The sequence below is a fragment of the Vitis riparia genome, chromosome 14 (assembly GCF_004353265.1).
Source record: "Vitis riparia cultivar Riparia Gloire de Montpellier isolate 1030 chromosome 14, EGFV_Vit.rip_1.0, whole genome shotgun sequence".
In the NCBI taxonomy this organism is placed as follows: Eukaryota; Viridiplantae; Streptophyta; class Magnoliopsida; order Vitales; family Vitaceae; genus Vitis; species Vitis riparia.
Window position 1 is genome coordinate 26,268,089 of NC_048444.1, and position 26,719 is coordinate 26,294,807.

Here is a 26,719-nt window from a genome sequence, read left to right on the forward strand (position 1 = left end):
TATCAAGCAGCAGCAGTAAAAATCAGGTCTTTCTGAAATCTTGAGATGAACTGTGTGCAAATGAATGAATTGGGTGATTGATAAATTCTATGTCCTAATTCACAACTTACGTTCGTCCCTTTTCACCCCAGGAAGGGATACACGAAAAAGATATGAGTCCTCGCACTCCCCAATATCCATGTGCCCAATGGCTGGTCCTATCTGCCCAACAGCAGCACTCCCAGTCAATGCAAATCCACCTCTTGTGGCAGCAACAATGTTCTTCAAACTCTCCATTGTTGGGTGAGAAGGGAGAAAGATCTGAGCTGCCTCAACCCTATCAGCAGCTGCGGTGTCTCCTTCTCTAGGCAATATAGTCATACCACTGCTAACGGATGTCATACAGTGACCCCGTTGTGGGGGATCATCTGCATGTCTTTTTCTATAAGAATCATGGCAAGACCTGGACGGAGGCTGCTGTATAGTAGATTCAGCTCTCTGCACTGACACATCATGCAAAGCTCCACCCACCCTGGAAATGAGAGACTCTTTAGTCGGAGATGATTCTTTAGTCTGAGATGAGCCGATCATTGCAGTTGCAGATATAGTTGTTGGAAAATCTGCAAGAAAAAGTAGCAGCACTTCAGGGGAAATTCATGTGCAAAGTAGAAAGCAGATTTTCCAAAGGTGGAAAAAAAAGTTGTGTTTCTGTTCAAAAACACTTTTTCGACTGAAGAACCACTAAACTAAATACAATCAGTCCAAATAGCAAAAAAAATTTGGAGTGCATATACTCCCATGATGCATTGACAGTTTATCGTTTAATTTTCAGAAGCACCCGACAATCAAAATCATTGGTAGAGGATGCCCAAAGAGATGTGAAACATACTCCTATGAGTAATCAACAGATCTTTTCCTGTCCTCGAAGATCCTAGAGTTCCACTTAATACTTGATACAAATTACCCGAAAAGCTGTTAGCATATCCCTCTTCAGTAGCACCCTCCCCCAAAGATTTTCCAAATGCCCCAAAACATAATAACCAACATATCTGCAATATCTCTAGGTAGAGACCAAGAAATTCAGAATATAGGATTTTGCAGGGGAGGTTTTCACTTAAAAGAGAGGAGACCCACCTTATATTCTTGAGGTGTTGTGCCTTAGATCCATTCTCCCTATAACACTAAAATCTTGAAAGTATAGTAAGCAATGGATTTTAACCCATCATATTTCAGGATTCATCAACTTGATTTAGATAAAGAGGAGTGGAGAAAAAATCTTATTGAGCAGAAAATTGATTCTTTTTCCTTCCTTTCCCTACCATTTCCTCCAATGCTTCAAGATCCAAACACAGCCTTAGAATCATCCTTATTGAAAATTACACTTCCTGTTTAGCTAAATTATGGGAACCTCCCCTCCTTTTCTGCGAAAATACACTCCTTCGAGTTTTAGCCTCAATTGCATGAACTTCACAACCAGCCCTCGGTTGCATTGGTGGAAATATTATATTCATGCATCATTTTCATATCATAGCTATCTGACCATGCCAGATAACCCAATCAAATTATAAAATCTCTACTGCTCATTTCTCACATACGCCAGCCTTAGATTCTATTGATGGTACATGTTACAAATATAGACAGTTCATTCTTGCATCCAATTATCAAAAATTTGTTCCAATTGTGAGCAGCAACAGAACACTACAAAGTCAATAGCTGTCCAAGAAAACTTTCCCAAACCCAAGCATTGCAAGGAAGCAATTTCTAGGCAATTCTCTCCAACTGGTTTCTCTCACTGCTGAGGTAAAATTCAAGTGAAAATGTGTGAAACTCATAGGCTTCACCCTAAACTTAGCTTTAACACCAGACAGCACATTGCAATCTAAAAACTAAATGACTCGAGATACAAAACCCAGCACAATCCATGAATTGCATTGAAGAAATTCCAGCTATTGAGATTGAAATTCCTGAAATTCACACCTATGCATTTCCAATTACATTCTTGATATGAGGAACAATCAGCCAATTGCAATTTCGGAACTTAACCATCCACAAGTTGCATGGTAAGAAATTTAATTGTTTGTGATTGAAATCTTTACATACATTTTAATTTACATTCTTCATCTACTGTGAAAGGAACATTCAGTAAATTGCAATTTCAAAACTAAATGATCAAAATACACAAAACCAGAAACATTCACAAATCCAATTGAAGAAATTTCAGTATCCATGATTGAAATTGTTGAAACTTTACACACATGTATTCTTTATCCACAGTGGGAAGAACAATCAGTGGGTGCAATTTCAAAACTTAATGATTATATTACACAAAACCCAGAAAAGCCAAGAAATGTTATTGAAGACATTTCAGTATTTGTGATTAAAATCTTGAAACTTAAACAAATGCATTACATTCTGGATCAACCAGTTGAGAAACAGTCAGTAAATTGCAATTTCAAAACTTAATGACTAAATTGCATTGTAGAAATTTCAATGTTTGTGATTGAAATTGACAAATTGTTGATGTTTAATCCATTTCATTCTTGATCAACTATGTGATCAACATCAGTAAATTGAAATTATTCAAAAATATACAGAACCCAGAAACATCCCAGAAGAAATTTCAATTTCTGTGATTGCAGTTGTTGAAATTTGCAGCCATGCATTTCCAATTACATTCTTGATTAACCGAGTGAGAAACAGTCACTAAATTGCAATTCCAAAATTTAGAGATTCAAAACACACAAAACCCAGAAAAACCCACAAATTGCATTGAAGAAATTTCAGTGTTTGCTGAAATGCATGCGCATACATGCATTTCCAATTACACTCTTGGGCAAATGTGTGAAGAACAATCAGAATATTGCAATGTCATAAACTTAATTATTCAAAATACACAAAACCCAGAAGAACCCACAAATGATACTGAAGAAATTTCAGTCCTTGAGAAAAATTGTTTGAAATATGTATAAATGCATTTCCAATTAAGTATCTGAAGAAAAGTCACGAGGAAAACAAAGGAGATCAAGAAACAGAAAACGTACTAAAAGAAATGATTTTTGCAGAGACAATGGAGATTGTAAGAGAACCAGCCATGCCATTTGGACCCTTCAGAATTCAGAAAAAGCAAACAAAAGAAGGGAAGAAATTAAGCTAGAGTAGAGGAAGGACCTGAACAAATATTCACAGCAATGGCGGTTTGCTTGCAGCAATCGCTTCAGCTTCTTCTATTTCTTCTTCCCACAGATTATTATTTTGATTTTTCTCCTTTTTATCAAACCAAAATGATTGATCTTTTACGAGGCTAATTTGATGAAAATCAGAAAATGACTACAATTTAAGAATTTTTAATATATATATTATATTTGAAGTTGATATTTCCCCATTCTTGAAGTAAGGCAACAAAACAATAAATAAAGTTGATCGAGTAAAATTTAATATTTATTATTTAATAACTTTTATGGATGTTTGATAAATTAATTTGATAATTTAAAGTGATTTAATAACTTAATTTAAATCATTAAATAAATTAAATATATTTAATAAAATAACTTTAAAAAATAAATAAAATCAATCAACAATTTTATCTTTCTGCCACAAGTTACTTAGTTACTTTTATGATTTCCTTTATTAGTCCACATCTTCACTATTACTCATTTGTCCTAATTATAATTTATGAAGATAAATATATCAACAATCCTAATAATTAAATTAAGAATTAAATAATAATTTTTAAGTTAATAATTTAAGTATAATTTAACTTAAAATCAACTTAAGTCATTAAGTAATAAGTATTAAGTTTTACCAAACAGCCTGTTGCTAACTTAAAACTTATTACTTAATACTTACTTTAAGTATTAAAGTTATTTGATAAAATTAACTTAAAATTTGTTCTAAATCATCAAATTAATATATTTATCATTATAAATTATAATTAGGGTAAAAGTGGTCAAATAACAATAAAGGACATAAAGTAGTAAAATGGATTATAGAAACAATCAAGACAAATGAAAGTAAAAAGGTAAAATAAAAATGTGAACTTAAAAATAAGTTAATTATTTTTACTTATTAATTAAAGTTAATTTTTCCTTTAAATCATATCACTAAGTTTTTTTACCAAATATACTTAATTTATTAATGACTTAAATTAAGATATTAAACCTTGGTTTATCAAACACCAACTAAAAAATATAATTATTTTTATTTTATAAAAGTTAATAAAAGGATATATAATTAACGTCTTAGTTAAAATTCTTTATCTATAATATTATATTTTAAATTTAATTTTGTAGAAACATTTTTCCAACTTTAAAGACATGCTTAGAATGTTGGAATATAAAATAAAAATGAAAAATAATATTTAATTTAAAATATAAATTAAATATATTGAACAATTGAACCAGACATAGACATATTTCCTTGGAATGGTTTGTTTCAACAAAGACCAAATGGTTTTATTTGGAAAGGAAGAAAAGAAGAAAGAAAGAAAGAATCCATTTGGTTGACTGATGAATACTTATGAAAATAGTGCAAAAAAAAATTTAAGAATTTTTAACTAAAAGTGTCATTTTGAGGTAAATCAGCAACTTCTGAACATTCTGCAAAACTTTCACAGAACTGAAAAGAACATTAACAGTTCTTGCTTCATTGCAGCACTGTTCATAGGTCATTCAAATATTATAATAAATATTTTTTTTTCTTTTTTTTTGGTAAAATATAATTTTATAACTACACAAATTATTCAAATTTTTAATAAAAATAATAATTAAATATTTGTACATTAGGGTATATGATTTTTTTTATGATTAATTTTTTATTTATTGAGTATATATATATATTTTTTGTCTTATTATTTAATAACAAAAAAATTCTCAAAATTTATTTTTTTTAAAATAAAAAAAATTATTTTAAATTATATAGAAGGATGTTATTATACATTTATTTCTTTTTCATTTCCATTCCTATTATTATCAAACATTGGAATGAAAACAAATAATCATTCTAATCATCCAAATGTTAGAAATAGAATCATCAAATTTATTTCTATCCATTAAGAAATAGGAATGAAAACAAAATATTCATTTTCATTCTCTATTCCGACATACCAAACACCCCTTTAATATTTGAATTTCAAAAATCACTACTTGGTGGATGTTATTAATATATTGTAAAAGACATTATTAAAAGAATTTTTATTTTTAATCAAATAACCTTACAGTCAAACCCCTTAAGATTCTCCATTATGAACCAAATCTCATAACCTGGGGTGTGGAATACCCGTAACAATGGGTAAGGATTTGAACCCTAAGACCACATTTCCCAGTGTTACCTTGATCAATTGGACTATCCTAATAGGTTAAAAAAATATATATTTATATTTAAATAATAAATAAAGTTATATAAAAATAATTACAATAAAAATGTTACTAACAAAAACGAACTTCTACAATATTTTTTATATCATAATCCGATTAGGTACAAGTTATGGATACGGGTGATTACAAATGGTACCAAAGTGGTCGGAGTCGGAGAGATCTCTGACCTATGTGAAGGTTTGTTTGGTCTTGCGAAGGCTCTACAATCCCATGTAATACAACAAGAACATTCTATAACCGCGTCTTAAAAAGCCGTAAGTGCCCTTTAAGGTAGAGCTGACAGTATCTAAGATATATTTTTATTTCCAAAAACAATTGATTACTATTTTTAGCAACAGATTTAAAGAACATTGCTAACTAAGGCCCAAGTCTTTAGGGCGATGGAACTGATACAAGAGCATGAATGTAGAAAACACAAGAATCATGAAGCCAACATCTTCATTTCAACTGAGCTATGGCCAAGACTTTTCTGAATCTTTCTTTCCTTCATTAGCTCTCTAGCCATCTTCACTTCCTCCCATCTACAGGCTCCGGCGTATATGTTAGAAAGCAGCACATAAACTCCACTCCCATCAACCTCCAGCTCTCTTACCCGCCTTCTTACCTGGTCTGCTACATCGATGTTCTGGTAAATCTTACACCCATTCAAGAGAGCACTCCATATGGCAGTGTTTGGTTCAACTGGCATTTTCTCTACTAGCCTCTCTGCCTCTCCCAACCGGCCTGCTCGGCTGAGAAGATCAACCATGCAGCCATAGTGCTGGGTTGTTGGCTCTATGCCATGAACATTCTTCATGGAGATGAAGTGGTTTTTCCCATCTTCCACCTTTCCAACATGGCTGCAGGCAGATAAGACCCCAATATATGTGATTTCATCTGGAATAAGGGCTGTGTCCTCTTGCATTTTCTTGAAGAAAGTCAGTGCTTCCTCACCATGTCCATGCATAGCTAGGCCTATGATCAAGCTGGTCCATGCTGTGACGTCTTTCTTCTGCAGTTCAGAAAGACCTGCTGAGCCCTTTCTGCATCTCCACTCTTGGCATACATGTCCACCAAAGCAGTCCCAATGGCAATATCATCAGTAAGGTTCGTTTTTGAGACATAGGCATGCAGAGCTTGGCCTGATACTAAGGCCCCAAATGGGCACAGGCACCAATCACACATAAGAATGTAGCTTTGTCTGGATCAAAACCAGCAATTTGCATATCAGAGAAGAGATCCAATGCTTCATTGGCCTGGCCATACTGATTATACGCTCCAATCATGGAATTCCAAGCAACCAAATTTCTGTGAGGCATTTTGTTGAACAAGTCCCTGGCTGTCTTTAAGCTACCGCACTTTGCATACATATCAACAATGGCAGTGGCGAGAATTACATTGAAATTTGAATTTGACTGAAAGGGATCAAGTCCCATTTGGCCAGTTCGATCATGGACCCATCTTCCAGCATTGATATCCCTACTTCTAGCACATGCAACCAACACATTCACCATTGTGATCTCATTTGGGGCGACACTCCAAAGCTCCATATCCTTATACACCCTCACAGCTTCGATAGGGCAATCATTACTGATACACCCGGCAATCAAGCTAGTCCAGGCCACCACATTCCACTTGGGAATATCATCAAACACTTTCAGAGCCGCCTCCATATCACCACAAGCTGCATACATCTGGAGCAAAGCAGTAGCAGCATACACATCCACTTCAAACCCAGTTTTCACAATGCAGTTGTGAACACACTGCCCTGAATTATATCCATTAATCAATGAACAAGCTTTGAGCACAAAGGGGAAGGTGAAATGATCCGGAGCATAACCCTTTTGCCGCATTTCTCTGTACATAGTCAAAGCCTCATCTGGGCTTTCACTAATGGAGTAACCCTTGATCATGGAATTCCAAATGTACAGACTAGGCCGATCAATTTGGTTGAAAACTGACTTTGCATAGTTGAGGTTTCCGGAATCCGAATATGCACAAAAATCAACAAGCCTGCTCAGTGGGATTACATATTGGATTACTGATGTAGTGATCATTAATCCATGCAATCGTTTCAACTCAGCCATGGTTTTGCATTTTTCCAACAAAGAGAGGATGGAGTTGTAGTGTTTCTTCATGAGCTTTTTTGCTGTTCAGAAGCAGCAGACTCATGGGATTTGTAAAGGGTATCTTTAAGAACTGCAAAAAAACATATGGCATCATTAGATATATTTAAATTTCTGCAACTTTCCTAGGAAAATTCAAACTCATCAGCACATATCTAGTTTGGAATGTCTTAATCTATTCATAGGATAATTCAAATTAATTGGTCTGTTTCAGAATTTAAATGTCTGCACATTGTCTAGGAAAATTCAGTCTCAATTCATTGATCAATTCATCAATATGATTGTCAGAGAGATTGATAAAATAAATAAATAAGCAATCATCTTATTACAAGGTAAACGAATGTAACAAATTTGATTTATGGTTTTATTTTCTTCTTCTTCTCCTTGCAACATTCATAATTGGAGAACAAACCCTAGACCTTTCAAGCAATTTCAGCACTTCCTGATTCCTCAACCCTAAACCCATCAAAACAGCACAGCAGCAAAACCCTAAAACCCAATCTTTGAACCCTCTCTTCCACCCTCCAATGGAAAACCCAAATAGAGAAATCCCTAAAACCCCCCAAAAATATTCAGTTCCTAGTTCTCGCCCAATCAACACAGCAAAACCAAAAACCATAACCAACCCAAAGAGCGTTAACCCTAATCGTCTCCTCCTTCCTCTCCAACCATCAAAGCCTCCTCCTCCTCCAAAACCCTTCCGAAACCCCAGCCCACCACCACTACCATTCCCAGCACAGAGTTCTGAAACAACCAAATTCAAGGGCTCCGGTAAGATTTTCAGACTCGATGCGATGACCCACATTGATTCGAGGATGAACTTTGTCGATAATGAGGACCCAGATCGCCTTCTGTTCCTTCTTGCACATACAATTGGTTCGAATGTCTGGGTTTGGTTTGAAAACTGAAGCAAAGACCAGCGAATGGATGCCGAGAAATTGGAGCATTTGGGAAAGCAATGAGGATTAGGAGATCGGAGAGGAGAGACTTTCAGTAGTATAAGTTGGGGGTTGATGTAAAGCATCTTCTGCGTTTTCCTCTCTCCTCTCTTCCCTTCCCCTCTCTGTTTCCCCTTTTACAGAAGAAAGGAGGAAAAGAAGAAAGAAGAAAGAAGATTTAAAAAATTAAAATAAAACAAAAATATATATACATGGAGATGAAGATCAAGAAAACTGACCGTTGAAGGAGACCTTTTGAAATTTATCCGTTTTTTTTTCTTTTTTGAATTCATAGACTTTTGCAATGTGGGACATGAAATTGGTAAGCTTGTGGTGGCTAGAGGCCCTAGACAATATTGTGAAATATGGGAAATTTTGGATACCACCAAAATTATACTTATACTTAATTTTTTTTTTTAGATATAAAATAATGTCAATTGAAATTTGAGATTTCGAAGCAAATCCAAGATTAGGCTTCAAGCCTGCATCAAATTATGTTATTTGTCAATAAAAATAAAAGATTTCCTTTATCTTTCTTACCATTTTTACTTCAAAACTAATAGCTTATTGTCATAGACACAAAAATTGCATCATACTTTCATATTTCAATTGGACGGGAGAGTTCTTTCCATCAGGCACATGATCTCTTCATTTTTCAAAATAAACTTTCTCCATTTGATTTGAATAATAAACATTCAAATTTAAACCTAATCAATCAGACCTCTGAATTCTAGGTGAGTAACCCAAATCTAACTCAACCTAAATTTTTTTCAATCCTGATCAAACTATATTTGGTATATGACATAACACTTCAAAATAAATAAAAACCAACAAAAATGAATAAGTTTATTTTCTGTAGAAAAAATAAAATTTTATATAATATAATTAAATTTAATATTTTTCTTTACAATTATTTAATATATAAAATGAATAAAATAGAAAAAAAAATAAAACCTTCACATAAAATTTTGATGGAGGGTCTGAAGCTGACTGGAACGATGATGAACCAGAGCAAGGATACCAGTTACAACGATTCCTCCTCAGAGGGTCCAAACCCGTGTCCCATATGTCTCGGGCCTGTAGTTAAGGACTCCTATTTGGATCAATGTTTCCGTACGTTCTTCTTCTCCTGCCTCCTGGTGTTTTCATGCTTTACTCTGACCCACCTTCTGTTTGTTTGCCGAGAATAAAACTGAAAGAAAAGTCTTGAATATTATGGTTTCCACACAAAGAAAGGCTCACCCCAACTGGGTCGATTCAAGATTTAGTTTATTTCGTTTCCTGTGTTTTTTCTCACCGACTCTGGGTGTTTTGATTTTTTGCTCAGTGAGCTTCTGCAAATGATGGTGAAGAACCCCTTTTTTGTTCAATTATTTGGTTGAAACAGATTGATTGTTTAGCTTTTGTTGAGATTGATTTGATATATTTTAAGGATTGTCTTGCCCATTAGAAAGAATAATAATTCTGCAAATGATTTGGTTATGAACAATCAACTTTAGGGGTTGATTGGTTTTCAAAATAAAAACTGTTTTCCAATTTCAAAAATGGAAAATGGAAATCACATAGGAAACACACTTTGCAGCTCTTCTTATGAAGACTGTTTCTCAAATAATTTCTTGGAAAATGACCCATACTCTGATAGGTTTTTACATTGCCATTTTGATTTTCTGATCAAGAAACCTGAAGCAAAAGTATACAAATCAATCTCAAAGTTTGTTGTGTTCATTTCAGAAATGAGAGCCATTTTCATGAGTTTCTTTTTGAGCCCTGGACCAAACAGACCCCCCTTGACATTCCCTGACAGTTTAACAGCTGAATTTCAGTCACATAGCCGTTAGCATGAAGATGCCTATCAAATTTGTTTAGTGAGGATATTCTTCAGGCTGCCCTTGTAGAATTTTCAAAAATTATCCCCAAGCAAGACTTACAAAACTACATTTTGCTGCTGCGCTACTCAATTCGGTAACAAATGGAAAAGTAAATCACATGATTGTAGCACATGCTCTTCCAACCTTTGTCCAATACAACGTAGATTTTACTATTGATTAGTGAAATTTTCATATTTGTCATTTGCTCCTCTTTACCACAACTTTTGCTTTGCTGGTTCAAAGAATGAATAAGCTTCAAGCCCGCACTGCTTATAAATAGCTGCATGGGTTTTAATTGTTTACACTTCTCACTTCCTTCAAACCATATTTGAAGTTTTATCTATTCAGAAAACCTAATTAGCCACATGGTTGAGCATTTTTTCTTTCTCTTTTCCTTTTGGGTCTAACATGGACTTGTTGAATATATGACCTGTATGACATCTTGCTTGATCTTGTGCAACTGAGAGTGTAAAGATAGGGTGGGAGACAAGTATTATAACATGTTTGTTGTTTTGCAGGTTCTTTTGTTTGCAATTGGTCAAGCTTTAGTCTTACCATTCTTGTGTTGCAGATAAATTTTGCTATGATTGCATCGTACGTTGGACCAAAGTGGTTGCCAGTAAACATTGTCACTTGTCTTCCACTATAAAATGTCCTTTATGCAAGGTTTGATTTAGTCACATCATTCTTCTACATCTTTCATTTCCTGTCACTTACCTTGTTTGTGAATGTGATATTGTATTGTTGATGATGGGTTTCCGAGTTGTCAGCTTCCCTTTCTTGACAGCATATCAATAGGTAACCCCCACAAGAACTGTCTCTTATGACTTCAGATGATATCAGGAACTCAGGTGTATGTTCAAGGGTTATCATAAGGATGATGTGTTAGGAATCCAATTATCGGGTAGGTACTGACATTGAGAAAGATAGATACGTGGATATGTTCAAGGAGGCTTCAATGGGCCTTAGTATTAGTGCCTTGTCTCTGATAGAGTTGTTTTTCTCTTTAGTTTAGCCAGATGGAGAACATGGAGGGGGAGATGAATTTTAATTGCTAAAAGAACAATGGAAAATTCACTTGGTGGATATTTAAAAGAGCACTTATGAAGATAGCTCACTCTTTTTACAATATATAGGGTGCCACTCAACTATGTATGTCATATTCATTGTCACATTTCCTTAATGGGAACATCTAACCGCTGCAGTCTGCCTTACAAACTTTTCAATCTCAACTATCAGGGGTTTGCTTTTTCCTTGTTATAAAAACAAATAGTTAAATGAACTGCAAACAAAAAAGGTTCAATGTAAGGATTATGAAATATCAAACTGTTGCATAATCAATTGGTGTTTGATTGCTCTCATTTCATCATTTTGTCAATAAGATTGAAGTGGTTCTTGCAGCCATGTCTTATGGAGGTTAAGCACACTGGAGGGCTTTAGATACTAGCTAAAAACTTGGAGGACATTAATTTCTCAAATTATGATTTTCCTCTTCTCTATGAGCATAACTTCTCTACTGCTGTTGAGGAGGCTATCTCCTTTATCAAAGAGACTTATATTCAGAATTTCTTCTAAGTTGAGGCTGTTTCTCTTAATGGATCCTTAAACAAAAATAAAAGATATCCTAATAAGAACTAAGAAGATTAAATGATATGGAATTATGGATAGATCTTTCCATTAGTTAAATCAGTAAGTCCTATTTATTTTCATTTTTTCTTGTGAGCCCTTGGTCCATCTTGGTGAAGTCAATTTGACATATGGGCGATACCATGTTCAGCAAAAGAAACCCTATTAGGGTGGCATAGTTCCTTCACAGGTAAGAAATGGAAGAAAGTTTGGAGGATTATTCCCTCATGTGTATTTTGGACATTATGAAAAGAGAGGAACTGGAGATGTTTTGAAAGCAAGGAATCAAATCATGCGCCATGGTTCTCTTTTCTATGTAATCTCTTGATGTGGATTAGGATGTACATTGATGGTGGTTCCTTAACTATGTTAGATTTTATAGACTGGTTAAGATCTCCTTGAAGAGGTGGATGGTTTTTTGTTCCCCTTTCTTTTTTTCTTTGCTTTCTAGGCTTCTTTTGTATACAGCCTGTGTACTTTGTTGCACCTTCAGATTGCACTTTTAATATATTTATTTTGTTTAGTTATTGGGAAAAAAAGAAGTCAATCTGACATTGGTCTGATCGATTTGCAGACTGAAAATTTTTCTATTGTACATGGATATGACGGGAGTTCTTTTCAACAACATTACATTAACCAGGATTTTGGGAAAAGGTATTGAGTCTTTCGGGTTCTTTTCTTTGACTTTCCTTTCATATTTTATGAGATATGATGATTTTCTATATATTCTTTCATGACATCCACAGTTTTTCCTTTTCAAAAGCTCACAAGTATAGATTACAGTGCTACTACACTGAACCAGGTATCATGCCACACATCAATTTGCTTTGTTGGTTCACTCTTTCCTTTCAGTTATTTCCCGAAAAGCCTACTATTATCTATATGCGTTTTCAGTTAATTATGTGTTAAAACAGGTATCTTAAATGATAAATTCAATGTGTCGCGGTATTGGAAGTTCCATAAGTATCGTCAGCCAAATCAGTGGCTGCAGGCTTGGTTAAGAAGGGAGATTCAAGCTCTAATACAGGTTAATGTAGTCATCAGTTTATCATTTCCCTGTGTTTCATTTCCTTTTCCCATGATATTTGATGTTGGTGGATGTCCCATGGAAACTGAATCACTTCATTGTCATGATAGGTTTCAATCATTCAAATCAATGCTCTAGAAAGATTTAATTGGAATCCATGTCAGAGATAATGGCACATGTTCAGTATTAAGATTTCCCAAAATGCATCATATCATTTTTTTTTTTTTTTTTGGGCCGTCTTTTTTGGTGTTGACTCTACCTTCTTTGATGATTTCATTTTCTGTGGGTGGATTTGGCACATCAATGCCCTCTAAGATAGGATAGGACAATTCTATTTCCTTGAACATCCGAATGCGTCATCATCTATTTTTTGTGGGAAGAGGCTCATCTAGCTAAGCAAGCTCACCAATTGAGCCCTTTGGCATAGCTTTTTTTGATTGTGTAGAAGTTCTTTTTAACTGTTAAGAGATTTATAGGTTGTTTGGTTGCACGATCAAAAAAGTCTAAAACAGAAGATGACTGGAGTTGAAAACTCTTTTTAGTGAAATTAGAAGTGGGATGCTTTTGCAGAAGAGCTTTCAAGTAGGGGCTTCAGAATTTCAAATTTTTTTAACTTTATAAATAGGAACATATCCTTTATGCAGCCTTTTTTTTTTTTTTTCTCTAAAGCACTTCATTAGAAGGTATGGTTGCCAAATGAAGCCTCATAAAACTTTTGATGGTCTAGATCTGTTTGTGTAAGCACCAATATATGGAGTTTGACGTGTATTTAAGTTAGAATGCCAACTACATTGAAGTATATTTCTGAGAAATTCGGCATAACTTCAGTTTCTTGTTACCATCCCACTGAAATGGATTTCAGAATATATTTTAGTTTATGTTTGTATGCCACATATACTTATTGAGTCTCTCTATGATATTAGCCCAAAATGGACCAGTGAAATGGTTTCACAAAGCCGTATTACCATTATTTTGCAGCACAAGATATCTCGGCTGACACACATCTGATCCAATAGCACAAATACCTCCTTTTCTTAAGACTTCCATTTCCTGCTCAACTGAAGGAGCCTATAAATTTCCAGATTTTGCTCTGATCTTGCCATTTTGAAAAGCTATCAACATCAACCCAGTTCCAGTCCTAGTGCCAAGTTTTCTACAGTATGTCTTGTCCAAATGTCCAGATGTTTGAACAGGGATGAAATTGATTCCAATATAATGCTGAAATCTTTGCATGTAGAATCATAACATTTACATAATGTTCTAGTGATAATTTTAAAAGTCATAACCCTAAATGCTCCTTTTATATAGCAAAATCCATGCACAAGTGCTAAACTTGTTTCCGTCTCCGTCTTATTTGTAGGAGGAAGATGTTGACATTATTGTGCATCACATCCTTGGTGTGCTTGACTCAGTCATCAAAAGGTAACATTCATTAGTTTTTTTCATCCAACAGCAATTAGAATACAGTTTGAGCTCTCAAAGTTGAAATTTGATGAAGGTTTAGCAAATAGAAAGTATGTCACTATGTGCCTTTATAATCATTTTTTCAATGTTTGGCATCCATGAACTTACCCCGACTCTAAATTGTTCTAGAACCGAGCAAAAAGGTCAGACAATTACACCTGAAAGAAAACAAGAAGAGTTCAAAGCTTCAGTCTCTGATGCAGCTAGGCCTTTCCTAACAGGAAGAACAGACCGATTCGTAAACGAGGTGGAACTATTTCTTGCATCAGGTTTAAACATTGAAGCCTATGATGAAGTTTATCTGCAGCAGTTGGGTTGGACCAACCCTATGGCAACCACAGAGGGTGTAGAAGAACAGAATGGACACACACATGTTGTTCCTTATTTGTACTTGTTTGACTATGACTCTGATGGCACTGATTGAAACATTTCCTTGCTAATGTGGAAGTTGGTCTGATTTTCTTTTGTGAACTTCCCTTGTAGGATTCCTTCCCCATCCCATCTGCTAATGACTCTGTGTATCCCAAATTTATGTCTGCATTGGGTCACATTTACAAGTATTCACATCCTAGAATGTTAGGTCATGTTTGGTTAGGTGGTGTTTGGTCGGTGACTCGGTTGGATATAACATAAGATAGATAAGAGAGGGGATAACATATCATCGGATCCTATTCCATGCATGAATAGTAATGAAATAAGATAAGTTAATAAAATATGTGATATGATAAGTTCACCTTTTTTTTTTTTTAATCCCCTTTTATATAGTATTTTAAATATTTTAATTATGAATATCATTAAACATGAGAAATTTCATATTTTTTAATAGAAAATATTGGAAGATAATATAATTTTTATTATAAATTGATATTAGATATTGAAAAATAATAAATATTTTATTTTATTTATTATTTATTTTATAAACTAAATATAAATATAATATAACTGTAGACCCCTTTTATTGTGGGGGCCCGGGGGAGAGTTTTTCTCTCTTCTGGGCATTTCTTTTTTAAACAAATGGGGGGACTAGCTGCAAAGGTCAAGAAGGAGCAGGGATGGCCATAATTTCGGGAGCCATGCCTGCTGATGAGGACACAGGAGAGTGGGTGAGAGGGACAGGAGGGTTTTGAGGTCAGGAAGAGAGGGAGGGAAAGAAATGAGGAAGAAAGAAAAAGGCACGCTCTGGAGGTGGCAGAGGAGCAAGAGGAGGGAAGGCGGCACCAACTTTAGCTGGAGAGCTCAGGTATGGCCATCTCCTCAATTCTGATATTTCTTTTTCGCTATTTTTGCTTAGTTCGTGCTGTGAATCTATTATTCTCTGTCATTGGGCTTGTTGATTATTGCTTTGGCACCATTCTTTCCGAACCCCATGCACAACTATCCCCTGTAACTTCCACGTGAACACCCCCCAGCACCCATGCTCGTCCCTGCCTCACCCACGTTCTCCTCCTTCTTTAATGGACGGAAGTCCACTTGGTGCCACTCGCATGCTTTCCCCACCTCCGCCGAGGCCAAAGGCTGCGTCCCCCCCCCCCCCCTTGGCGTCCCATTGGACAGCCCCATGACCGCCACCCTATCCATCAGATCGTCGCCGCTGGAGAAGGAAGCCCGTCAGCCGACGTCATAATCTGCCACCTTTCTCCCCATCGAGATCCTTGCCTCGCGGCAGCGAAGGAGGCGAGGCCTGCAGCAGCGGCGGCGGTAGTGGCAATGCGACCACCAACGAACGTGACCATCTCCGGCACCTTTCTTCTCACGCTCGCCACCATCTTCCATGGTCGTCGTTTCTCTCAGCCATTTGTCGTCGTCCCCGCCGTCTTTGTTGGCGGCGCGCGAGTCCGAGGCCTTCCATCTCAGTGGCAGCCTCGCCCCTTGTCCTGTCGGCGACAGCGACCTTCTCAGGGGGATGTAGCCCCGGCGGAGGAGTAGGTGTTGGAGGGGGGTTGTTTGTTTTGGGCTTGTTGATGGTGTTTGTTTGTGGGCTTGCCCATGTTGGCTTTGCCTTGGGCTTGAATTGAGACACCAGGCCCAAGCTATCATGGTGATGGTGCCTTGGGCTTACCCATGGTGGCGGGTATGGGCTTAAGTTGGAGCCCAGGCCCAAAGTTGTTGATGCAAGGCCCCTTTGCTCCCTATGCTAGCCATCTCCATGGCCCAAGTCCATGTTGGGTTAGCCCATTTGGCTACATTATGTCTAAACAAGTTTTTAAATCTCTAACCTTAATAAATTATTAACTTATTCATGCTTTTTTTTTATTATTTATTCTTATTTTTTATCTTATTTTATCTTCACATTAGCTCAACTTAAAGACAATTAAAAGATAAATTATTATTGTTAATTATATTTTTATCTTGAAATTTACACTATTCAATTTCACTAGTTTAAACATTATGATTGTCAACTATTATTATTATTTTGTATGTATCTATTTATCATCTTTTAAAATCTCATTCATCAAAATTAAATTCTAATCCTTCAAAAACTCCATATCTTAATCTAATCTTTCAATAATCCGTTTAAATCTCATTTTCATCAATCAAGAATTATTATCACATATTATCTAGCTATTTAAAGTCTAAAGCTTTAAAAGAAATCAGGTGTCTTAATTTAATTCTTCAATAATTAGTTCAAATCTCATTATCATCCATTAGAGTTAGTATCCCATATTTATTTACTAATTTAAAATCCAACCCTTCAGAAATCTGATGTCCTAACTTAATTTTCAAACCCCTAAAAATTCCACTATTCTTTTTATTCCGTTTTAAATTATTATTTTCGTTAATTAGTATTATCATCCTATGTTAGTTTATTTATCCAAAATCCAATATTTTTAAAAGATCCAATGTCATAATTTAATTTTCAATCCTAAAATTCTACTATTTGTCTAAATGTTACTTTCTTTCATTTGAATTAGTATCCTATATTCATTAACTTATTTAAAGTCTAATCCCTCGAAAATCCAACTCCCTAACTTAATTTTTCAATTCTAAAAATTTCACATATCGTTTAAATCTTATTTTCATTAAAATTATCCTCCCCTATTTACCTATTTATTTAAAGTCTAATCTTTCGAAAATCTCACGCCTTAACTTAATTTTTCAATAATTCATTTAAATCTTATTTTCATAAATCGAATCATCATCCCGCATTTATTGGTTATTCGAAGTCTAATCCATTAAGAAAATCTCATGCCTTAATTTAATTCTCCAAATATTCGTTTAAATCTTATGTTCATCAATTGGAATTATTATCCTATATATTCATTTATTTATCTAGCCTAATCCTTCAAAAATCTCATGTTTTAATTTAATTCTTCAAATACTTGTTTAAATCATATTTTTATAAATTGAATCTTTATCCTGTATTTATTAGTTATTCAGAGTCTAATCCATCAAGAAAATCTCATACTTTAATTTAATTCTTCAAATATTCGTTTAAAACTTATGTTCATCAATTGGAATTATTATCTTATATTCATCTATCCATCTAGTCTAATCCTTCAAAAATCCTATGTTTTAATTTAATTCTTCAAATATTTGTTTAAATCTTATTTTCATCAATTAGAATTATTATCTCATGTTTATTTAGTTATTCAAAGTCTAATCTTTCAAAAATCTACTGTCTTAGTTTAATTTTTTAGTAATTCGTTTAAATCTTATTTTTATCAATTAGAATTATTATCTCATATTCATCTATTTATTTAAAACCTAGTTCTTCAAAAATCTCTTGTCTTAATTCAATTTTTCAATCCTAAAAATTCTACAATTCGTCTAAATTTTATCCTCATCAATTAGAATCATTATTCTATATCTATTCAAAGTCCAATCTTCTGAAAACCCCATGTCTTAATTCAATTTTCAGTCCCAAAAATTTCAGTATTCGTCTAAATGTTATTTTTGTTAATTAGGATTTTTGTTCCATATCTATTTATTTATATAAGGTCCAATTCTTCAAAAATCCAATTTCTGAATTAAAACTTCAATCCCAAAAATTCTACTATCCATCTTTATTCACCTAAATATTATTCTCGTTAATTAGTATTATAATCTCATACCTACCTATTTATTCAAAGTCATATCCTTTAAAATCCAATGCCTAATTCAAATTCTCAATTAGAAAATTTCCGCTACTCTTTTTTTTTTATTCGTTTAAACATTATTTTTGTTAATTAGTATCATTATTCCATATTTATTTATTTATTTATTTCAATCATTAAAATTCAATTCTTCAAAACTGGATTTCCAAATTTAACCTTTAGACTCAAAAATTCCACCATTCACTTTTATTCATTCAAATATCATCTTTGTTATCATTGTTATAAATTTCACGTTTACTTATTTCTTTCTTCTAAAAATTCCAATAATTAGAGTCCAATTATTCAAAGATCCGACTTTCAAACTTAATTTTCAAAATCCCACTATTCACTTTCATCCGTTCAAATATCACTTTCATCAAAATCCGATTTTCTAATTTAATTTTTAATCTCACAAACCCCACTATTCACTATTCATCCGTCCAAATACCGTTTTGATTAATTAATAACATTATTCCATATTTATCCATTTATTTCTCTTAAAAATCTCAATCATTAAAGTCTAATTCTTCAAAATTTCGATTTCTAAATTTAGCTATCTAAAACTCCAAGTGTCCTATCTCCGAACTTAATTTTCAGTTCCTAATGTTCCAATTACCGTATTTACCCAGTTACTCATTTGTTATCATTATTATTTTTATTACCATTTTATTTGTTCATTTCTAAAAAGTCCGTCTTCAAATGATTTTCGAGATTTCCAATTTTCATAAATCAACTTTCATAATTTCTACTTCTCAAATAACTTATGATTCTGATCTCTTTCAAAATTCAACTCCCAAAGTCCCAATTTTCGCAACTTAATCTTTCTTTAAAATCCCGAACCCTCAAATTGTTTTCAAAATTCCAACCTCTTTCAAATTCAGTTTCTAAAAATTTTCATTATCACATTCAATCTCTAAAAGTCTAATATCCAAATAAACTTTAAAACTCTAATTTTCTAATGATCTTCGAGATTCCAATTTTTCAATTAAATTTCAAAAATCTAATTTTCTCCCGAATAGTTTTAATTCCGCTCTGGCTTTCAAATGATCTTCTACTCCTCTTGGTTTTAGTATGCGTGAACGAATTTTTCATAATTCCAGAATAATGGAATCGGGGACATTAAGTCATGCTAAATAAACGGGCTTTGGTGGGGGCCCAACATGGGTGACTTTATGATTGATTGATTGGTCGCTTGCTTTGATTATCATATGTGATTGATTTACCCTACTCTCCGACATACATGCGATTATTCTTAAATTGTATACTAACCCTCTCTATTGATAGCGCATGGCGGCTCGTTGCCCAGGTATGTACCCATTTTCCCTCTAATCGTTGTCTATGCATGTCTCGACTCTTATGTGTGCATGATCATTCAGGATATTCATTTATTAACTCGTCAATTGCCACGTCAGCTTCATTTTATTAGTAGAGACCCGACTTTAGGGACTTAGAGGGGTATTATGGTCTTTTACCGTACCTTCCCGATAAGTAACCTGACCCCCGAACCCGATCCGGTTTTTGGTAGATCACCTTTTCCAAAATAAGGAGTCGCATTTAGGGTTTTCTTTCTTATTTTATTTACCCTTTTAAAAATAAAACAAAAATAAGTGGCGACTCCAAATCATTTTCTTAATCAATAAAAACCATTTTTTTCAAATTAAAATCGAGTTCGCTATCGAGTGGGAACGCATCCAACGAAATGCAGGGTCCACAATAACATATCTAATTGGATATATTACCTTAAAATTTTATATCCATTAAATATAATATTTAAAAATATTACATTTAATTGAAAATAATATATATATTTCTTATCCTATTATATGATTATATCCAATCAATCCAATGTACCCTAGCCTCGGAATTTTTGGCATTCTATTCTTTATAAAAAAACAAAAAGGAAGAAGCCTTTTTTTAACACTATTATTAAATTTTTTCATATATTTTTTAAAAGTGTGTTACTTTTTAGAATAATTTTGAGTTATTTGTAGTTGTTTTTTTTAAATGTTGTCAGCATTTTCCCTCAAAAGCATAGTGCTATAAATAATTTGTAAATTCATGACATGGATTTCATTAAGGTGACGTGGAGTGATTTGGTTGGTGGGGTAACTCATCAAATCTAAAAATGCTCCATTTCTTTCCCATTTTGCCCTCCATATGCTTCTTAGGAGTCAGGGCCATATGTTGCCAACTCAACATCCTAATGATAAAGGGCACAAGGGTCCTTACACCTTCTCCTTCATCCAATCCCCACCCTTCTCGGAGGAATCAAGTATTGGCCAATCAAAGTACCCAAATGCCCCTATCCCCTTGTAGAAAACTGGCAAGCACACTCATAAGAACACCATAATTACCAAGAATCATAAGGGTAGAACGGCCATTGGACCACAATTGCCGGACCAATCCAAGGCTGATAACAAACGGAACTGACTGAAGAGCTAGTGAGAGAACAGTAGCAGAGAGATGGCAAAAGCCTCCGACTATGGAGCTTTCATGGAGAGATTCATTCTACAACCAAGCTCTTCTTCCCATGAACTTCCCTTAAATGGCCTCACCTTTGCAGTTAAAGACATGTGAGTTCCTCCACACAACTCTCATTCCAATCTGTAATCTGATTCAATCAATTTCTTTGATTAAACTCATAATATCACTCTTCTCCTATGTGGGCACATAGAAAATCTGCATACAAGTACTGTTTCTCTGTGTTCCGTACTCATTCATCAATTTCAGAAACTGGGTTTTATCTATATTCTCTTTTAGGATTACACACATGATCATAATTCAAATGATTTTACTCCTTCCCCTTTGAGAATTTGAAATTTGTAGAGTTTGTCATGCTTGTTCTTATGTGTTGCAACTCATTGATCAGTTTCAGCAACTGGGTTTTATCCAAATTGTTTTTACATACTTCAAGTGATTTTTCTCTATTTCATTTTTGGGGAAATTTTGGAACAGATTTGATGTGGATGGATATGTGACTGGGTTTGGGAATCCTGATTGGGCAAGGACTCATCAGGCAGCCATGTTGACGGCTCCGTCGGTTTTGGCTGTTCTAAAAGGAGGTGCCACATGTGTTGGTAAGACTGTCATGGATGAAATGGCATACAGGTTAGAGTGCAGAACCCAATTCGAATTTTGCTCATTTGGCTTAAAGGATTAAATCTTGTTGCATGAGATGCCTATAATTGTGATGAAATTTGAAGACTTATCAATTTTGGAACTCGGGAACGAATATCAGCTCAAATTTTTTGTCATGAATCCATTTTAGAAATTGCTATACTCTTCTTGATGAACCAGTGCATTTGAATGCTATCCAATAAAAGTCAAATCAATTCAATCTCAGCTGATTTCCAAATGCTTTTCAAATGGTTTAAGGCTGTCACCTGGTTTTTCATCTTCACATAAAGGTCTCTTGAAAATTCAGGGCATATTTTTTGAATAATGTGGCAGAAATGACTATTTTTTGGCAGTATAAATGGAGAAAACAAGCATTATGGCACACCCACAAATCCACAGGCACCGGATCGGGTACCTGGAGGATCTTCTAGTGGATCTGCTGTTGCAGTTGGTGCAATGCTTGTGGATTTCTCCCTAGGTAAGCTTTTAGTTTTCGTTTTTTTTCTCTTTTATTTTTCTTAAATCTTGGAGAACTTCTGAGCAATTCTTTTTATGATGTTAATTAGTTGAACCAGAGTTTTTCCTCCATTACAGGTACTGACACTGGAGGAAGCATAAGAGTCCCTGCATCATACTGTGGAATCTTTGGCATCCGGCCTTCACATGGTGTTGTTTCTACTACAGGAGTCATTCCTATGGCACAAAGTTTTGATACTGTAGGTAAGAACCAACAATATAATGACTTAATACCTTCTGCCTGATTTTCTCCAATTAAATTGTCTGAATGACAACCAATGCGACATTTCAAACATCTTTCTGCTATGAAGCTGAACATGTAGCTGAATTCTCATGAAAATTTTCCCTTATTTTACTTTTCTGGTAGGTAATGTGTGTTGTGTTTAGTCTAATGTTTCATGAATTATGAGCTCCTAAACTTGTAGCACTCTTTCAATTTTGATCTCATTTCTTTGACCCCAAGTTCACTCCCAGGATGGTTTGCTAGGGATCCTGAGATCTTGAACAGAGTTGGACATGTCTTGCTGCCATTCCCTGATGTTAATCCTGTCAAACCTAGTCAGATTATCATTCCTGAAGATTGTTTCCGCCTCCTCAGCATTCCAATTGATCGAGTAACTCAAGTTCTTGTCAAATCAGTGGAGAAGCTATTTGGGAGTAAGTAGTTTGACTACATACTACAAAACTCTAGATTTCATTATCATGGAGTGAGATGACACTTTCTGTATTTACTAGTGCAGGTGATATTGTCAAGCATGTAAGCCTTGGGGACTATGTAGAGGACAAAGTTACAAGTTTGAAGCCTTTTATGAGTAAAGAAAATCAAACACAAGAGTACAATATACCATCCTTGGCAGCCCTTTCAACCACCATGAGGTTGCTTCAAAGGTACAGATCCTGAACCCTTTTCTGTTGGATTCTTAGTGGATTCAACAATGTGCTTGAATGATAATTGGAGTGCTGTTGATGATCTTGAAGCATAGGTATGAGTTCAAGAATAACCATGGAGAATGGGTCCGTGAAGTTCAACCTGATTTAGGGCCTGGAATCAGAGAAAGAGTATGGGAAGCCCTAGGGACAACAGATGAAAAAATTGATGTCTGCCAGTCTCTGAAGACTGAATTTCGCTCGGCTCTTACTGATCTTCTTGGGGTACTCTCTCCATCTCTCTCTCCCAAAACTCACACAAGCAGCTATACCAACAAAATAGAAGACACCATTTCTCCATGAATTCACCTTTGCCTGCATTAATCTTAGGATTCTGGTGTCCTTGTGCTGCCAACGGTACCTGGGCCTCCACCAAAGCTGCAAACAGACCCTACTACACTTGAAAGTTTTCGTGCCAGGGCTTTTAGCTTGCTGTCCATTGCTGGGGTGTCTGGTTTTTGCCAGGTGATCCTCTCTTTCTCTCCCATTGTGATCTTATCTTTTCCTTGATTATCATCAGTCATTTGGGAAATTTTTATTCACTTTTGGGAAATGGTTCAATCCACAGGTGAGCATACCATTGGGCTGTATGACAATCTTCCTGTGGCAGTTTCCTTGTTGGCAAAACATGGTTCTGATGGCTTTCTACTCAATCTTGTTCAGACCCTTTATGGCAGTATCAAAGAACAGGTTGAAGTAGCAGAGAAAACAAGTTACTGAGCTCAATTGAATCTCTTTGTACTATTCAGTTCTAAACTCTAGTACCAACTTGAATAACAAGGCTCTGTTTTGCATGTCTTGTGCTTTGCATTTCTCTCTATTCACACATATGGGGTGTGTTTGGTACACAGGAATGAAGAATGGAAATGAATATTTTGTTTGATCCTATTCCCTCTTGAATAGGAATGAATTTGGTAGGAATGTAAGGTTGGAATGATAATTTTTTTTCCATTTCAATGTTAAGTAAAAATGAAAATGAAAAAAAAAAATTGTCTATAATATCATATATAAGGTTTAAAATAATTATTTTTATTTTATTTAAAAAAATTTAAATTGTAGATAGTTTGAAATAATTTTTATTTTCATTTAAAAAAAATCCTTGAGGATTTTTTTCTAAATAATAATACCACTATTTGGTTGTTATTCTTTAAAAACAATTTTAAAAAACAAAGTAAAATAAAAAATTGTTCTTCCAATTTTTTTTATTAGAGAAAATGAATTTCAAATCAAGTGAAACTTTGTATTATATGTATTAATAAGTTTAATAATTTTTAAAAATAATTTCAAACTCAAAAAAAATATATACATATAATCACTATGAAAACTAATGGACATAATTAATATTTTAAAATTTTTAATAAATATTGTAATTTTTAAGAATAATTAAAATTCAAAAAACAAATTGATTAATTATAAATTAAATAAAATAATTGAAAATGTCATCTTGATAATTGAGTAATAAATGTAAGTTTATAATGAAAAATTTGGCTCATTTATTTCTTAAAAATTAAATATTATTTGTTTTTATATTCATTTAAAATATAATAGTATTATTAATTATTAATTTTGAAGAATTATTCTTTATTTTTAACAAAATAAATCAATTAATGTTAATATCTATATTTTATAATATTTATAAAATATATATATATATATATATATATATATATATAATTTATAATTTTATTATATTATTAATATTCATATTTATTAAAAACTATTTATTTTTAATTTATTTGTAACTAAAAATTATTTTAATTTTTAATATGAGGTGAATTAAATTTAGTTTACATTATATAAATTAAATTTATAATTTCTGTTTTTGACAAAATCAAAATAAATAAAAAATATTTTTAAAGACAGATCTAAAAAAAGTCTTCACAAAATAATGGTAGAACTCAAAGCTTCACAAATAAGTTTGTATGAAATTATATAAGTGGGTCAAAATACTTGTAAAGTTTAAAACCTATCACAAATTCAAGATAATTCAATCTCTTTAATTTATATAAATGACACATTTTTCATTTATAATTACAAATTCGACCCATTATGATATTTTTAGGTTTCCTCCACCATAGCTTTTTATTTCTTGTTTTAGTTGGAAGTTGAAATCGAAGTCCAAATTATAATTTTTTTAAAGGAAATGTTAACATTGTAAAAATTTTATTAAACATGAAAAAATAAAATTTTCCTAACTTTCATATTCGATTTTATTTGAGTCATAACTTATTTTTCTTTTTTTCCTTTTTTTTTTTTTTAAAAAAAGAGCTTTTGATTTCTTAAAAATTGATTTTAATCGGGTCTTAATCCTATAACTCTCATGTGTAGCTATAGAATTAATAAGACATATACGGAGAAGGTTGCAATTGAGTGAATATAAAAATGTTATAACATTAGGTAAGTTAGGGATTCTTGAGGATCCCAAGATCAAGTTTGCAATGTTTTAAAACATTTTGAAGGGTGTATAAGTGTGTAAAACTTCTTTTCTCAAAGATTTGAAGTGACTAGGAATATCAAACCTATTGTTTTATGCAATATGACATCTTTATTGTGACTTATGGTGTCACAACCTCACTCTTTACCGGATATTGTTTGGTTTGGTTTTACTTTTTTATTAGACCTGCACCCTCAAGAAAAGGCCTTGATAGAGTGTTGTGAAACCCTCCATATATGGTTCTTCCTCATCCACTCCTCGAGCGATGTGAGACACTACATACCGCCCCCCTTGGAGCCTAGCGTCATCGCTAACACACTTCCAATCGAATATCAATACCATTTTGTCATAGCCCCACTCTCCACCTAATATTGTTGGGTTTAGAGTTATAGTAGTGCACACATGTCCCACCAATTGACAATAGTTTTACTTCTTTATTGGGCCTACGCCCTCAAGAAAAGACCTCGATAGTGTGTTGTGAAAACCCTCCATATATGGCTCTTTTACATTCATTCCATAGGTAATACGAAACACTACATATGGTATTCATGTTTGGTATGATAAGGGATATTACTTTCATCCTTCTTGCACTATGATACCCTCATGTGGCCTCAAATGATATGAGGTGGGGAGATATCATATTCACCCTTCCATCCAATACAACGCCCATGTCTTAGGTGGTGTTTGTTTTTTTACTTAATTCTAAATAGAACTTTAATACTTAATAGTATTAAATATGAGGTTGTTTGTTTTTATAGTATTTTATTTCTATTAAGTATTAAAAACTAAAAAAAACCATTGTGTTATTTTTTCTATTTAGAAAAAGCTACATATATTGGCTTTTTCTATTTAGTAAAAAGTTTATAATAAGTCATGAAAAAGTAAAAAAAACAAACAACCTAAATTCTAAAACTAAATGGTTTTCAGCAAAAAGCCAAAAAAACAAACACCATCTTAGTCTATAGGGCTCGTGGATGTAACATACATCCTTCTTATAGCCAATGAAGCTTCTTATTGTCAAAATTGCATTTTTTTTTTCTCAAAGACCAACAATGATAATTGGTATAGTATGGTCTATGTCAAACTCAAAGAATTTTATGACTTTAAAACACGTTTATAAAAATAAGAAGAAATAATTTTTTTTTTCAAGTGCCAAAAACATCTTTCTTCACTAGGACTATGACCAAAATTATCTTTCAATGTAAACCCAACTATCCAAATACTTCACCAAAGAGAGGTCAAGCCCATGCCGGCCCATTGTCAAAGCAATCCA

The 26,719-nt window shown here is 33.7% G+C and overlaps 5 protein-coding genes across 5 annotated transcripts; 2 read left to right on the plus strand and 3 right to left on the minus strand.

Annotated features, from left to right (window-relative positions):
• Positions 1–99: 99 nt before the first annotated feature.
• LOC117931183 lies at positions 100–3,092 on the minus strand. The gene is made up of 2 exons (XM_034852096.1): positions 3,021–3,092; positions 100–599 (listed from the first exon to the last, which is right to left on the minus strand). Exons 1-2 carry the CDS (start codon positions 3,070–3,072, stop codon positions 100–102), a joined length of 552 nt encoding a protein of 183 aa, XP_034707987.1. The 5' UTR covers positions 3,073–3,092.
• A 2,507-nt stretch (positions 3,093–5,599) lies between these two features.
• On the minus strand, positions 5,600–7,631 carry LOC117929769 (putative pentatricopeptide repeat-containing protein At3g05240). Its single transcript, XM_034850168.1, is given in 3 exon segments — positions 5,600–6,353; positions 6,356–6,493; positions 6,496–7,631. Coding segments are annotated over 3 exon segments (1,692 nt in total). The 5' UTR covers positions 7,469–7,631; the 3' UTR covers positions 5,600–5,772.
• A 189-nt stretch (positions 7,632–7,820) lies between these two features.
• LOC117930598 lies at positions 7,821–8,480 on the minus strand. The gene has a single exon (XM_034851232.1). The coding sequence runs from the start codon at positions 8,478–8,480 to the stop codon at positions 7,821–7,823; it is 660 nt and encodes a 219-aa protein (XP_034707123.1).
• Positions 8,481–9,366: 886 nt separating this feature from the next.
• LOC117929835 lies at positions 9,367–14,850 on the plus strand. Its single transcript, XM_034850258.1, has 7 exons — positions 9,367–9,507; positions 10,834–10,928; positions 12,463–12,542; positions 12,635–12,690; positions 12,803–12,915; positions 14,276–14,337; positions 14,509–14,850. The coding sequence occupies exons 1-7, from the start codon at positions 9,393–9,395 to the stop codon at positions 14,801–14,803; spliced, it is 816 nt and encodes a 271-aa protein (XP_034706149.1). The 5' UTR covers positions 9,367–9,392; the 3' UTR covers positions 14,804–14,850.
• A 5,858-nt stretch (positions 14,851–20,708) lies between these two features.
• Positions 20,709–23,900, plus strand: LOC117929762 (amidase 1-like). Its single transcript, XM_034850159.1, is given in 10 exon segments — positions 20,709–21,025; positions 21,408–21,560; positions 21,923–22,047; positions 22,164–22,289; positions 22,560–22,742; positions 22,826–22,973; positions 23,069–23,237; positions 23,343–23,477; positions 23,581–23,596; positions 23,599–23,900. Coding segments are annotated over 10 exon segments (1,299 nt in total). The 5' UTR covers positions 20,709–20,915; the 3' UTR covers positions 23,733–23,900.
• Positions 23,901–26,719: the final 2,819 nt, after the last annotated feature.